The 15,877-nt window shown below is 39.6% G+C and overlaps 1 protein-coding gene across 1 annotated transcript in view; it reads left to right on the top strand.

Annotated features, from left to right (window-relative positions):
* The window catches only part of map3k22 (mitogen-activated protein kinase kinase kinase 22), an 88,436-nt gene that overhangs the window by 33,827 nt on the left and 38,732 nt on the right, over positions 1-15,877 (top strand). Inside the window, exon 5 of the mRNA XM_055181988.2 lies at positions 1,312-1,349. Within this exon, the coding sequence (XP_055037963.2) occupies positions 1,312-1,349 (38 nt within the window). The remainder of the gene's footprint in view (positions 1-1,311; positions 1,350-15,877) is intronic.

Genomic DNA, 15,877 nt, shown 5'->3' with positions numbered 1-15,877 from the left:
GCTTATAAACAAGCGTTTAAAGACACAAAAGTGGAAACAGGCAACTTTTCATAGTACTACTATTAGTAGAACTGTGTAGATAGGGGGAAACGTAGTCGGCGATCCACTTTTTTATCCATAAAGGCTGGGTTTTACGGCTCGACAGCTTATAAAAACGTATTTCAGTTTTTTTTGGCTTGTTAGCTGTACATATTGTCACACAGCAGCTTTTAGGCATTATTCTGTTTTTTTCTATAAGCCAGAAATGACAAGGAGGCGGCCTCTCGCAATACAAAGTCAATGGAGACAGACGGTTGGATTGTTTTCCCCCTGGTGGGCGTGGTTTTCAAATTTGCATAACTGCGCTCTGTCTCTATGTCTAGTGACATATCAGGGCCATTTTATGATTAATTGATATAAATTTCTTACATACTGTTCCTTTAAGCATTTACAATCTAAATGTATCCGGATCTACAGTATCTTCTCAAATGAAATCTTGCATTTTCATTTGTTAACTGTTTGTCTACAATAGATGTTAAACTTTATTGTCCAGTCCTACCATCCACTTAACTTGACATAATCCCATAGCTGTATTGTACAATTTTAAACAGGATACATCTGAGACTGAGAGACCTCTAAAATCCCTTAACATCCGGTCTCTCTGTATAACATAAACCTCAGTATTTCTGTGGTTTTGTTCATTGACTAAATTTCCATTTACAATGCTGTCACTCCACACAGGACACAAGCCAGTCCTGAAGATAATTGGCTGGCACGCACTCTGCACTTACACACACTTTCTGTCTGTCTGGTACACAAACAGCTGGCTTTCTCTAACTCGCCCTTGGTTGGTTGCCCTTTCTCATATTTTTACATCATTTTCTGTCTGTCTCTCTCTCTCTCTCTCTCTCTCTCTCTCTATCTGACACACACACATTTCCAGCATGAGTACCAGCATGAACTTCCTCAACTAGCCAGACATCATTCAGAAACAACACAAAATCTCAAAAATTTTTGGGGTGCATAATGTACATGTGCATGTGATATGCATAATGGAGATGACATTACAGTATGAATGTAAACACAGTATTCAGACTCTTCAATAGGTGTTGCGTTGTCTCGAAGGAGACATGCAGTAATGCTTATACAGTATCATACAGCTCAACTTTGAGCCTGGGTAGTTGTGATGGGTACAAAAAACAGCCACACTGTGTACAGTATATATCTCTAATGATGCTCCATACTGCTTTTCACATAAATAACTAATTCAAGTATTCAGCATTTTATTCATTTTCCACAGGACTTGTTTAATTTTGTGTTTTCCTCTTGCAGGATTTGCGGGTGAAGCTGGAGCATGAACAAGAGAAACGGTGAGTTGGAACGTTCTCATTATTTTTGCAACGCTCCATCCCATCCCTCATCTCATTCCTCTCGTCTTATCCCACCTCTCGTTATGCCTTTTCTAAGATCTATCACAATGCAAAGAATGGAAAATACCCCAATCTGCCCAAAAGAACCACAACGTTCCTGAAGTGTTTTGACATTTAGACACAGTGTTTCACACACATTTTAGAGAGAAAAGAGATTGAGGGCCAGCTGTTTGAGCTCAGTGACACACCCATTATTAATTTACAATGTCCTGTGGGTCATTCGTACACCCACACATTGAACATGTAATTTTTCCATCGTACGAATGCCGAATGCCAGGACGTATTTGCAAAGTATATCCATATGTGATTCTAGCACAACATCTTTTCTTGCTAAGGTATTTTCCCTCTTATAAAGCCAACGTTTCAGCACAAAAAGAATTCAAAGATGTTATTGAAGCATTCGATACTGTTAAGTTGTTTACAGGCACAGGAAAAAGTTAAGGATTGTTTATCCTAGACAGTTTAAATGAATAATAGGACGTATAGTTATAGACATAAAGCTGCCTTTGAACAATCGACTGCAGTTAAATTTAATTGAATGAAGTTTCCCTTTTCTAAGACAGAAGTGAATAATATAACATGGGTCTGTGATAAATGTGATATAAATCTGCAGAGATGATCAAAAACCAGATTATCGAATCTTGATTGATCTCGAATGATTTTGTAGCTCTGTGCTCTTCCTGTAAATTAACAATCGTCCTGTTATTGTAGGTGTTTAATTGTACGCTGTCTTACAAAAAATACTTCCATTAAGCCGAGCTTTGAGCAATATAGCTTGCAGCGTTTTTGTTAAACAAACAAGTAAAAGAGTACCACAAAGCCCCGGTGCATCCTGGGATAAATTAAGGACTGTGTCTGCTCCCTACAATATATGAAAAATCCTCAGTGGGTTATGTCACAGGATGTTGGTACTGCATTAGGGGTGACAGACAGTCAGGCGTGATGCTTTTACAACTCTAATTGGCTGTAGAGAAGAGGCACAATTGTTGTTTTTAACCTCTCATCTATTCTGCCTTCACATTAAACAGAGACAGTAAATATTTGAGAAGAAACACTCATAGAAAAAGAATTGGAGAAATACTCAATATGGTGATGAGTGTAGTGTTAGAAAGTGAGTTGAAATTGCCTACTGCCTTATTTGTAAAGGCATTGCCTGATTTTTATCTTATGTAAATGATTTGTTTGCGTAAACAATTCACTTGTTAAGTCTGCCGTCATACTCTAAAAATGTCTGGGTTATTTTTAAACCATAATGGGTAAATATTAATCCGAACACATGCTGGGTTAAAAATTACCCAGTGGTGGATTGTTGTTATGCAACCCTGGGTTATAATAACCCAACAGTTGGGTTAAAACAACCCAACATTGGGTAAATTTTAACACAGCGGTGTGTTCTGTCCAATATTTACCCAACATGGCTTAAAAATAAGTCAAGCCATTTTTAGAATGCATGCATTGCTTCCGGGTCCAACCGATCTTAGATTCCATAGGGAAGTAACAAACAACAAAACATGCTAATATACAGTCCTATCATAATGCAAAACTACCAAAAAACCCCAATGTTAATTTTTATCTCCATAACAAATTTCGAGATGATCAGACTTGGACTCATGGACATGTTTTTTTTTTTACGAATTATTTATATATTGCTGCTGGTGATTTTGTGAACCTGAAGACTGCAGTGTACACTGAGTTTATAAAATGTGTGATATGAATAAATAGTGCTCGTAAACAGCTGCATAAAAAATTCCTCTTTAGAGAGTATGCATTGACGTCACTTTTCCACGTGACCACGCTGGGGCACGCCCCGTTGAGTGGCAAACGTTCAACAAAGTGGCTGGTTTTCATTGCGGGTGCTGCGAAAATGCCAATAAAACTAACTCTTATCAGCTTAAATTGAATTTAGTTGAACTTGATAGCAGAGGTGGACAATACTTAGTTACATTAGTTACATTTTCCAAGCATCTGTGCTTTATTAGGGTGTTTGTCTTGGGAAAAATTGTATAGAATCATACTGTGTATTCTTTAATATTGCGTATTAAAATTTATTTGATACCTAATTACATTAAAGTTTTGTACTTTTACTTGAGTAAAAGTATGTTAATGTACTTGAATATTAAATGTAAAACAAGAGAAAAATTATGATATATGCTTTGGAATGTATGTTTTTTAAATAAAATACAAATACTTGAAAAAATACTTTTAAGTAGAAAGTAAAACCTCTCCTTGATAGTGACCCTAGAAACTTATCAACCCACCTGTGGTCTGTGGACGTAGGCATGAACGATCCATTTACTTCTCCTTTCAGTGTTTCTTGGCAGTCTGCAAAACGATAGCTCTGAATTCTTGTTAATCTGTTAGTACAGTCTATCGCACAACAGCTTTTTCCCATTTAGACGCGTTTTCCTCGTGTTTTCACTGATTTCACACTGTACACAAATGCTGCCGCTCTGTCTTTTGCCACTCATTGGGCGTAACCGCAGTCACTTTTGCTGAAGATGACGTCACGTGCATACCCTCTATTGTAATGAGTCTAGGCATGGACCCGGAAACAGTATTCCTTACCACATGAGTCATCATAAGTTAACAAGCAAATGATATCAATGAATCATAATTAACCACCTAGGCCAAATAGTGGGACTTAATGGTGTGTTTTTTTATAAATATGGAGTACATTTAGTTTTTATAATAATGAAAACAGCATGTTTATTAAATGAAAATTAAAATAACGCTATGTTATAGTTTTAAGACATGCAGCCTGCAAACTAGTGATTTGGTATGAGCAAGTATCCAAACATAAATATAAATAGATGAGTCTGTGTTTACAAGAATGTGAGTATCATGTATATAAAAAACTTTTTGAAAATGTTAATTAAATTATTTTGATTTTGTCATACAAATGTATTACACTTTGCACTGGAATGGTTGATTCTGATTGGCCAGTCCCAACATTCCAAGGTTTGTTTTTCCTAGAAAAAAACAGAAAATCAGCTTGACTGGTGCTGTTTAATAAATTAAATATAAATATGCATAATTAATAACATATAGTACATGAGATTTTTTTTTACGAATTATTCAACCAAATGCATGTTCATCTTGTTTAAACTTTGAACTTGTTTGAACGCATTTTGGCTTAAAGTGCCAGAAAATGCATTTTCCTTACTGAAGGTTTGCATTTCTTACAAATGAGCTTGTAAAATATATTTTGTGTCCATATATTTACTCAAGTGGCAAATAGCCAAGTAATAAGCAGGTACATTTACAACCAGCCAGTTGCACATAAATCCCTTACGTTGGGGGTCCTGATCACCCTGTTCGGATTTATTTTGCGATAACAAATGGCTGGCTTTATATTATTGCTTACTTAAAAAAAATAAACTTCATTGTCCCAAGTCTCACACTGTGTTTTACAAATCCACACACATTTGCTACAGTATAAGCTTTATTTCGTATATATTGTGAATACACACAAAAGAAAGAGAAAAAAACATGAACATTGTCCTGAGACTGGGCTTCATACATTATTTACAATCAGAAATATAAACAATTTAATGCATAGGCTTATGTCCTATTTCAAAAAGTCAATAACTGGACCCCATCTTCTTTCAAAAAATTGGGTTTTTAATTGCAGTTGTGCTGTCAACCTTTCCATTAAAGAAACAGTATGTAGGATTGTGGCCAAAACTGGTATTGCAATCACAAAACTTGTGGCAAAAACTGGTACTGCAATCACACAGATGGTGGTCAATACACAAAATGACAACATAAACATCAGTTGAGGGCTGCAACTCCACTTTTTAAATGACAATATCCTGGCCAGACCACTTTTGTGAGTGATATAAGTATTTGAAATGAAAATGATTTCTTAATGTCTAGTGACATATTAGGGCCATTTTATGATTAATTGATATAAATTTCTTACATACTGTTCCATTTAAATAAGCTTGCTTTATCTTTTGTGTCCATTGCGTAACGGTAGGTGGCTCAGGCTTTGCCAACAGATTGTTATCATTTTCCTTGCTGTCATTAAGAGGAGAATGAGAAGAAATGCTTGATCTTGAGAAAGATTGTCTGGAAAGATATCCAGTAAAATGTTTGGAAGTCAAAATACATTTTCACTTTTAGTAGATTTTCCAAAATGCCCTTATTGTCCTTCCAAAGGCTATGTATGGTGGGACAATCCCAAAAGATGTCAGTATAAGCTTTATAAACTCATTAAAATAGTCATTATTTAGGGTAACTAGTTTGACACACTGACAGCCGTCGTTCTCTGGCAGCTGCTGAATCACTAAGACAGGAAGGAGGAGAGTAGCATGTGCCTTGCCAGACACAGAGAAACATAGCCAAAATGAGATGCTTATCTGTGCATGCTGAGGAAGGAAAGTCTTCTTGATCCTTACATCCTCTTTTCTCTCCAGTCTTCCGCTATGATTGTTGTCCATCTCTATCATACTCATCAGCCAATGTAAACAGAGCCATCTCTCACAGATCAAAGATCTCGCTGGCCAGCTTCATCAACATTGATTCTTACTGTGAAACAGAATACTTTTCTCAAATCATTTGAAAGGTTGACTTGTCACCTCTCATTTAGCCATGAATAATGCCCCAGCTGTTCCCAGTTGTTCCCACAATGCTCTTCACATGAGAACCAATCAACAGCCAGTAAGATAGGGAGCCTGATTTAGCCAACAGGACGGACACTCATTGGCACAAATTGTTTGTTAAAGTTGGTGGAGCATCCCAGATAAGATGTTTTTCGAATGTAGGAGATATGAGGACAGCGTATGTGTGTGCGTGTCTGTATTTGTGCAAATAGTTGGACAGAATTCATGGTGAACTGAACTTTCGAGAAGCAAAGGAAAACATGCTTCCTGCTACCTCCAGCTCTGCTCTTTTCCCCGCTTTCCTTTCAGGAAGCCTGCTGTTGAAACAGTGGTCCGCTCTGGTTAATTGGGCCAAACACAAACTTATACACTACGTTATCAATCTCTTCATGTTGCCATGCATGAACAATAGACACGCACTTAAACAGACATTGTTGAAATCTCATCAGAAGCTCTTGAAGAGACATTGTAAGAGATTACTGGGACCAATGACAAACAAGAGGCAACTTAAAAATTTGAGATCTGATTTGTGACTTTACTTTTTGTGATATGTTTGTATAGAAATTACCTGTGATATCAGTATATTTAGGGCCCGAGCACCGAGGAGCAGGCCAGAATGGCCTGCACCGAAAGGTGCGAAGCCCTATTGTTTTTGCTCGGATTATTAGGGCCCGAGCACCGAGGAGCAGGCCAGAATGGCCTGCACCGAAAGGTGCGAAGCCCTATTGTTTTTGCTCGGATTATTAGGGCCCGAGCACCGAGGAGCAGGCCAGAATGGCCTGCACCGTAGGTGCGAAGCCCTATTGTTTTTGCTCGGATTTATTATTATTTTTTTTTTTTTTATTTTTTTTTACGTTTCGGGGCAATTTGGGGGCCTTAACATACTCAAAAACTCTTGAAAATTGGCAGAGATGTCAGAGTCGTCGGCCATTAGGACCCGGCAAAGGCTGGAACTCGGGCGTGGCAAGGGAGCTCTGTAGCGCCCCCTGTAATGCAAAAACAAACATTGGGGCACAGATCGTGCAAAAATGTACGCACATGTACGAGAGTTGGTACGCATATAGATCTCATCGACCCGAACAACTTTCGCCCTCTAACATTTAAGCTCCGCCCAACAGGAAGTCAGCTATTTTGGATTGTTTAAAAAATGCATGTGTTGAACTTTTGAATACTCCTCCTAGAGGATGCATGCGATTGAGACCAAAAGTGGTGAACATGATGTCGAGACATTGGACTTGCTAAATTGCGAAGGGATTTTTGATATCTCGAACTGTTCTGCCGTGGCGAGCCGACAAAGTTGTGGCGAAATCAGAGAAACAGGAAGTGTCTAATATCTAAGGCAAAAAATGTCTTATTGTAATGACACGCGGGGTGTTTGTTCGTCTGAAGATTCCGATCGCATCGATGTGCCTATTGTGAGTCTCGGGTATAGCGCCACCAGCAGGCGCCAGGAAGTGTGTCAGTCCCAAAGCTGGATTTTTTTGAAAGTTCCATGCAATGTTCTTTTAAATACTCCTTCTAGGATTTTCATGCGATTGACAGCAAAAGTGGTCACCATAATGCCGAGACATTGTAGATGATAAATTGCGAAGGGATTTTTGATATCTCAAACGCTATTCCCATGGCAACGCGTCAAACTTTACTTTCATTTTAAAGGCATATTTAAGCCTTTCAGTTTTATACAGTTAACTTTTAAATACTCCTTCTAGGATTTTCATGCGATTTACACGAGAAGTGGTCAACATGACGCCGAGACATTGTAGATGATAAATTGCAAAGGGATTTTTGATATCTCAAACGCTGTTCCCATGGCAACCTGTCAAACTTTACTTTCATTTTAAAGGCATATTTAAGCCTTTTAGTTGCATACAGTTAACTTTTAAATACTCCTTCTAGGATTTTCATGCGATTGACACGAGAAGTGGTCAACATGATGCCGAGACATTGTAGATGATAAATTGCGAAGGGATTATGATATCTCAAACGCTGTTCCCATGGCAATGCATCAAACTTTACTTTCATTTTTACACATATTTAAGGCTGACAGTTACATGCTGTGAACCTTTAAATACTCCTCGTATGGGATTCATGCGATTGACACCAGAAGTGGTCAACATGATGCCGAGACATTGTAGATGATAAATTGCGAAGGAATTTTAGACATCTCGAACGCTGTTCTCATGGCAACGCGTCAAACTTTACTTTAATTTCAGGCATGTTTAATGCTCTTGGCGTGCTTAGTTGAACTTTAAATTTGGCACACACATCCAGAGATGTATAAAGTACTAGGGACCCAGACTTGAGTAAAAGTACAAGTGCTCTATCAAAAAAGTGAGCACACCACTTAAGTGGAAGTACTGAAGTATTAAACATGTTTTGTACTTAAGTATTGCAAGTAGTTTATTTTAAAATATACTACTCAAGTACTGAAAGTAAAAGTACAAGTATTGTGTAATGTAGTTATTAAAGAAAACAGTCAAAAGTTTGAATATAATATTGTTTATATTATTTCAAATGTTTAAGCTAAAGGACACTCACAATTGCTTTGGCTGTAGCAGGAGTACAAGGACAGGAATGTTCAGATTAATTTAACTAATATGGCAATAGAGAATTCAGAATTAATAAAATATTAGTCGATGTAATGGTAATAGGTAAAGGTAAAAGCTGTTTCAATGTATTTAGGTTTCCTTCTTTCGCGCACACTCGCCCTTTCTCGCGAATTCTCTCTCTCTATCGGTCTCTCTCGTGCACTTTGGTTCTCTCTTCACTTCACATTTGTCCACAACTGCGGCTCATATTTGTGAGTGAGAGGGAGGGAGGGGTCCGCTCTTCACTATCTCCTATTGGTTTAGACCACAATCTGTGTGTGTTTCTAATGTGTATCACCGCTCCGGCAGTGATAATGTAGGTTTGGAATGATTCGTAACATTTGAGTGTAACGAGTAACTATGCAGCACATAAAAAATGTATTGGAGTAAAAGTATTAAACTCATCGAAAATATGTACTGAAGTACAAGTGGAAGTAGTAGAAAAAAAATAATACTTCAGTAGAGTACATATACTGTCTTTTAGTAATTAAGTACAGTAGTGAAGTAGTTCTACTTCGTTACTATACATCTCTGCACACATCAGAGTTTCCGGCTGTTAAGTGTTGACAAAAAGGTCAGACATAGGCGTGTCTCTTAAGTGGCTCACTAGTGCACCTGTTTGTCTAAAATGTGGGGTTTCTTTTACCTACAGTCCCCAAATGGCTCAGAAACAACATTAAATAGCCCACTGATATTTTACCCACTTGATGCCCTTGCCCACCGTGCATCGTTTTCTCGGACGCACCGTGTAGCGGTAAAAAAACGTGCGAGGGCCCGCCATTGCTGCTTGCAGCTATATTTATTTTTATTTTTTTTTTATTTTTTATTTTTTTCAACACTTTTGGACATTTTGGGGGCCTTAACATACTCGAAAACTCTTGAAATTTGGCACAGACATCAGAGTCGTCCGTGATCGCCGAAAGCCAAAGGCTGGAACACGGGCGTGGCACGGGGGCTCTGTAGCGCCCCCTGTAATGCAAAAACAAACAGGAGTGCACAGATCGGGCAAACATGTACGCACATTTACGAAAGTTGGTACACATATAGATCTCATCGACCCGAACAACTTTCGCCCTCTAACATTTTAGCTCCGCCCAACAGGAAGTCCGCCATTTTGGATTGTTTAAAAAATGCATGCGGTGAACTTTTGAATACTCCTCCTAGGGGATTCATGCAAATGACACCAAATGTGGTGATCATGATGTCAAGACATTGGACTTGCTAAATTGCGAAGGGATTTTTGATATCTCGAACGGTGTTGCCATGGCGAAGTGGCAAAGTCATGGCGAAATCAGAGAAACAGGAAGTGTCTAATATCTAAGGCAAAAAATGTCTTATAGTGATGACACGTGGGGTGTTTGTTCGTCTGAAGATTCTGATCGCATCGATGTGCCTATTGTGAGTCTCGGGTATAGCGCCACCACCAGGCGCCAGGAAGTGTTGCAGTCACAAAGGTTGATTTTTTTGACAGTTCCATGTGATGTTCTTTTAAATACTCCTCCTAGAATGTTTATGCGATTGACACCAAAAGTGGTCAACATGATGCCAAGACATAGTAGATGATAAATTGCGAAGGGATTTTTGATATCTCAAACGTTGTTCCCATGGCAACGCATCAAACTTTACTTTCATTTTAAAGGCATATTTAAGCCCTTCAGTTGCATGCAGTTAACTTTTAAATACTCCTTCTAGAATAATCATGCAATTGACACCAAAAGTGGTCAACATGATGCAGAGACATTGTAGACGATATATTGCGAAGGGATTTTTGATATCTCCAACTCTGTTCCCATGGCAACGTGTCAAACTTTACTTTCATTTTTACACATATTTAAGACTGACAGTTACATGCTGTGAACTTTTGAATACTCCTTGTATGGGATTCATGCGATTGACACCAAAAGTGGTCAACATCATGCTGAGACATTGTAGATGCTAAATTGCGAAGGAATTTTTGACATCTCGAACGCTGTTCCCATGGCAACGCGTCAAACTTTACTTTCATTTCAGGCATATTTAAGGCTCTTGGCGTGCTTAGATTAAATTTAAATTTGGCACACACATCAGAGTTGTCGGCTGTTAAGTGTTGACAAAAAGGTCAGACATAGGCGTGTCTCTTAAGTGGCTCACTAGTGCCCCCGTTTGTTTAAAATGTGGGGTTTCTTTTACCTACAGTCCCCAAATGGCTCAGAAACAACATTAAATAGCCCACTGATATTTACCCACTTGATGCACATGCCCACCGTGCATCGTTTTCTCGGAGGCACCGTGTAGCGGTAAACAAACGTGCGAGGGCCCGCCATCGCTGCTTGCAGCTATATTTATTTTTATTAGGGCCCGAGCACACTGGGGTGCGAGGACCCTATTGTTTTTGCTCGGTTTATTATTATTATTATTATTATTATTATTATTATTTATTCTTCTTCTTCTCCAAAGTGAATCGCATTTTTGAGGGGCGAAACATGCTCGAAAACTCATGAAATTTTGCCCACATGTCAGAAGTGGCGAAAATGTACATGTGGTATAGGCGCCAGAAGTGGGCGTGTAGAAATGGCTCGATAGCGCCACCTGCAAAATTTCAAGAGAACAGCCCCCCCGCTAAGAAAAACGTACAGATACGAAATTTGGTAGGATCATCTATCACCCCAAGACCTACAAAAAAGTATCTTGGAGCGAAGCTCTAAACCCCACAGGACGTCGGCCATTTTGAATTTTTGCCTTGATTTTTGTGCAAATTTGGTCATTTCCAGGCTTCATACTTTAACAAACTCCTCCTACAGATTTAATCCGATCATCGTCATATTTGGTCAATCTCATCTAAAGGCCTTTGCGGTGTTAAATTGCGGAGATCTTGACTTTTCGTCAGAGGGTGTGTCCGTGGCGGCCTGACAAATTTCTGCATTTTCGCCATGAAACAGGAAGTGGCTCTTACTCAGGCATACAATGTCCAATCTGCCCCACGCTTCATACGTTTGATAAGGGTCTTGGCCTGAACACATTTCAATGCCAATATTCAACTTCACTCATAGCGCCACCTAGAGGTAGGAGGAAATACCATGTTTTACGCTGTGATTTACTGCTCTTAGAGATTTAATCAAATCATCATCATATTTGGTCTGACTGATGTTAAGCCTGTTGCGGTGATAAATTGCAAAGATCTTGACTTTTCGTTGAAGGGCGTGTCCGTGGCGGCCTGGCAAAGTGTGATGTTTCACCATGAAACAGGAAGCTGTTGTAATTCAGACATACATAGTCCGATCTGCCCCCAACTTCACACGTTTCATAAGGGTTCCGGCCTGAACACATCAACATGGCATAATTCAGTATCAGTCATTGCGCCACCTAGAGGCAGCAGGAAATACCACCTTTTATGCTGTGACTTACTGCTCTTAGAGATTTAACCATATCAACATCATATTTCATCAGTCTAATCTCAAGACCTTGTGTGATGATAAATAGCAAGGACCTTGACTTTTCGTTAAAGGGCGTGTCCGTTGCGGCCTCGCAAAGTATCGCTAAATGAATCCCATTTTTGACAGCCTAAACGAGCTCAAAAAGTCATGAAACGTTGCACACGTGTCAAAAGTGGCGAATATTTTCATGTGATATAGGCCTCAGAACTTGGGGTGTTAAAATGGCTCTATAGCGCCACCTACAAAAATTCAATAGAGCAGCCCCCCCGCTACGTTAATTGCACAGATACGAAATGCGGTAGGATCATGTATCACCCCAAGACCTACAAAAAAGTCTCTTGGAGCAAAGCTCTAAACCCCACAGGAAGTCAGCCATTTTGAATTTTCTCTGTAATTTGAGTGCAAATTTTGCCATTTCTGGCCTTCGTATTTTAACAAACTCCTCCTATAAATTTAATCAGATAATCATCATATTTGGTGAGTGTCATCTAAAGGGCTTTGCAATGCTAAATTGCGGAGATCTTGACATTTCAATGGAGGGTGTGTCCGTGGCAGCTTGCCAAATTTCTGCGTTTCTCATTGAAACAGGAAGTTGTTCTAACTCAGGTTTAAAATGTCCAATCTGACCCACGCTTCACAAGTTTGATAATTGTCCTGTCCTGAACACATCAACATGGCAATATTCAGTAAAAGTTATAGCGCCACCTGCTGAAAGCAGGAAATGACATGTTTTACACTGTGATTAACTGCTCATTGAAATGTATTCAGATCATCATCATATTTGGTCAGTCTGAACTTAGGGACTTCACAATGATAAATTGTGAAGATCTTGACATTTCGTTAAAGGGGCGTGTCCGTTGTGGCCTGTCAAAGTTTGATTTTTCGCCATGAGAAAGCTGTTGTAACTCAGACATGCAATGTCCGACCTGTCACAGACATCATACGTTTGACAAGGGTCCTGGCCTCAACACATCAATGTTACAACAATCAATTACAATCATAGCGCCACCTGCTGCATAAAGGAGTAGTGGCACTTCAAAGTTCCTTTGAATATCCACCTATATTTATCCACGGAAATTTCAATCCCCCTGGTTTATTGCTTTACTAAGGCCATAGAGTGGCGGTGCACATGAGTGCGAGGGCCCTTCCATCACTGCTTGCAGTTTTAATTATTATTATTATTAGGGCCCGAGCACACAAGTGTGAGGACCCTATTGTTTTTGCTCCGTTTATTATTATTATTATTATTTATTCTTCTTCTTCTCCAAAGTGAATCGCATTTTTGAGGGGCGAAACATGCTCGAAAACTCATGAAATTTTGCACACATGTCAGGAGTGGCGAAAATTTACATGTGGCATAGGCGCCAGAAGTGGGCGTGTAGAAATGGCTCGATAGCGCCACCTGCAAAATTTCAAGAGAACAGCCCCCCCACTACGAAAAACGTACAGATACGAAATTTGGTAGGATCATCTATCACCCCAAGACCTACAAAAAAGTCTCTTAAAGCGAAGCTCTAAACCCAACAGGAAGTCGACCATTTTTAATTTTTGCCTTGATTTTTGTGCAAATTTGGTCATTTCCAGCCTTCATACTTTAACGAACTCCTCCTACAGATTTAATCCGATCATCGTCATATTTGGTCAATCTCATCTAAAGGCCTTTGCGATGTTAAATTGCGGAGATCTTGACTTTTCATCAGAGGGTGTGTCCGTGGCGGCCTGACAAATTTCGGCATTTTCGCCATGAAACAGGAAGTGGCTCTAACATAGGCATACAATGTCCAATCTGGCCCACGCTTCATACGTTTGATAAGGGTCTTGGCCTGAACACATTTCAATGCCAATATTCAACTTCACTCATAGCGCCACCTAGAGGTAGGAGGAAATACCATGTTTTATGCTCTGATTTACTGCTCTTAGAGATTTCATCAAATCATCATCATATTTGGTCTGGCTGATGTTAAGCCCTTTTCCTTGATAAATTGCGAAGATCTTGACTTTTCGTTGAAGGGCGTGTCCGTGGCGGCCTGGCAAAGTGTGATGTTTCGCCATGAAACAGGAAGTTGTTATAACTCAGGCATACAATGTCCGATCTGCCCCTGACTTCACACGTTTGATAAGGGTCCAGGCCTGAACACATCAACATGGCATAATTCAGTAACACTCATAGCGCCACCTAGAGGCAGCAGGAAATACCATGTTTTACGCTGTGATTTACTGCTCTTAGATATTTAACCATATCAACATCATATTTCACCAGTGTAATCTCAAGACCTTGTGTGATGATAAAAAACAACGACCTTGACTTTTCATTAAAGGGCGTGTCCGTGGCGGCCTCGCCAAGTATCGCTAAATGAATCGCATTTTTAACAGGCTAAACAAGCCCAAAAAGTCATAAAACGTTGCACACACGTCAGAAGTGGCGAAAATGTACATGTGGCATAGGCGCCAGAAGTGGGCGTGTAGAAATGGCTCGATAGCGCCACCTGCAAAATTTCAAAAGAACAGCCCCCCCACTACGAAAAACATACAGATATGAAATTTGGTAGGATCATCTATCACCCCAAGACTTACAAAAAAGTCTCTTGAAGCTAAGCTCTAAACCCCACAGGAAGTCGGCCATTTTGAATTTTTGCTGTGATTTCTGTGCAAATTTGGTCATTTCCAGGCTTCATACTTTAACGAACTCCTCCTACAGATTTAATCCAATCATCGTAATATTTGGTCAATGTCATCTAAATGCCTTTGCGATGTTAAATTGCGGAGATCTTGACTTTTCGTTAGAGGGTGTGTCCGTGGCAGCCTGACAAATTTCGGCATTTTCGCCATGAAACAGGAAGTGGCTCTAACTCAGGCATACAATGTCCAATCTGCCCCATGCTTCACAAGTTTGATAAGGGTCTTGGCCTGAACACATTTCAATGCCAATATTCAGCTTTAATCATAGCGCCACCTAGAGGTTGCAGGAAATTACATGTTTTACGCTGTGATTTACTGCTCTTAGATATTTAATCAAATCATCATCATTTTTGGTAATACTGATCTTAAGGACTTTGATATGATATATTCAGAAGATCTTGACTTTTCGTTGAAGGGCGTGTCCGTGGCAGCCTGGCAAAGTGAGATGTTTTGACATGAAACAGGAAGCTGTTGTAATTCAGGCATACATTATCCGATCTGCTTCAGACTTCACACGTTTGATAAGGGTCCCGGCCTGAACACGTCAATATAACAATAATCAGGTACCATCATAGCGCCACCTGCTGCACACAGGCGGTGTGGCACACCAGTTTCCCTTTGAATATCCAGCTGTATTTACCCACTTTAATTTATACCCCCCTGGTTTACTGCTTTACTAATGCCATAGGGTAGCGGTGCATATGTGTGCGAGGGCCCTTCCATCGCTGCTTGCAGCTTTAATTATTATTTATTCTTCTTCTTCTCCAAAGTGAATCGCATTTTTGAGGGGCGAAACATGCTCGAAAACTCATGAAATTTTGCACACATGTCAGGAGTGGCGAAAATTTACATGTGGCATAGGCGCCAGAAGTGGGCGTGTAGAAATGGCTCGATAGCGCCACCTGCAAAATTTCAAGAGAACAGCCCCCCCGCTACGAAAAATGTACAGATACGAAATTTGGTAGGATCATCTATCACCCCAAGACCTACAAAAAAGTCTCTTGGAGCGAAGCTCTAAACCCAACAGGAAGTCCGCCATTTTGAATTTTTGCCTTGATTTTTGTGCAAATTTGGTCATTTACAGCCTTCATACTTTAACGAACTCCTCCTACAGATTTAATCCGATCATCGTCATATTTGGTCAATCTCATCTAAAGGCCTTTGCGATGTTAAATTGCGGAGAT

The sequence above is a fragment of the Misgurnus anguillicaudatus genome, chromosome 25 (genome assembly GCF_027580225.2).
Source record: "Misgurnus anguillicaudatus chromosome 25, ASM2758022v2, whole genome shotgun sequence".
Taxonomy (NCBI): Eukaryota; Metazoa; Chordata; class Actinopteri; order Cypriniformes; family Cobitidae; genus Misgurnus; species Misgurnus anguillicaudatus.
Note: the sequence above shows the minus strand (reverse complement) of the source record. Positions and strands in the feature narration are given on the sequence as shown.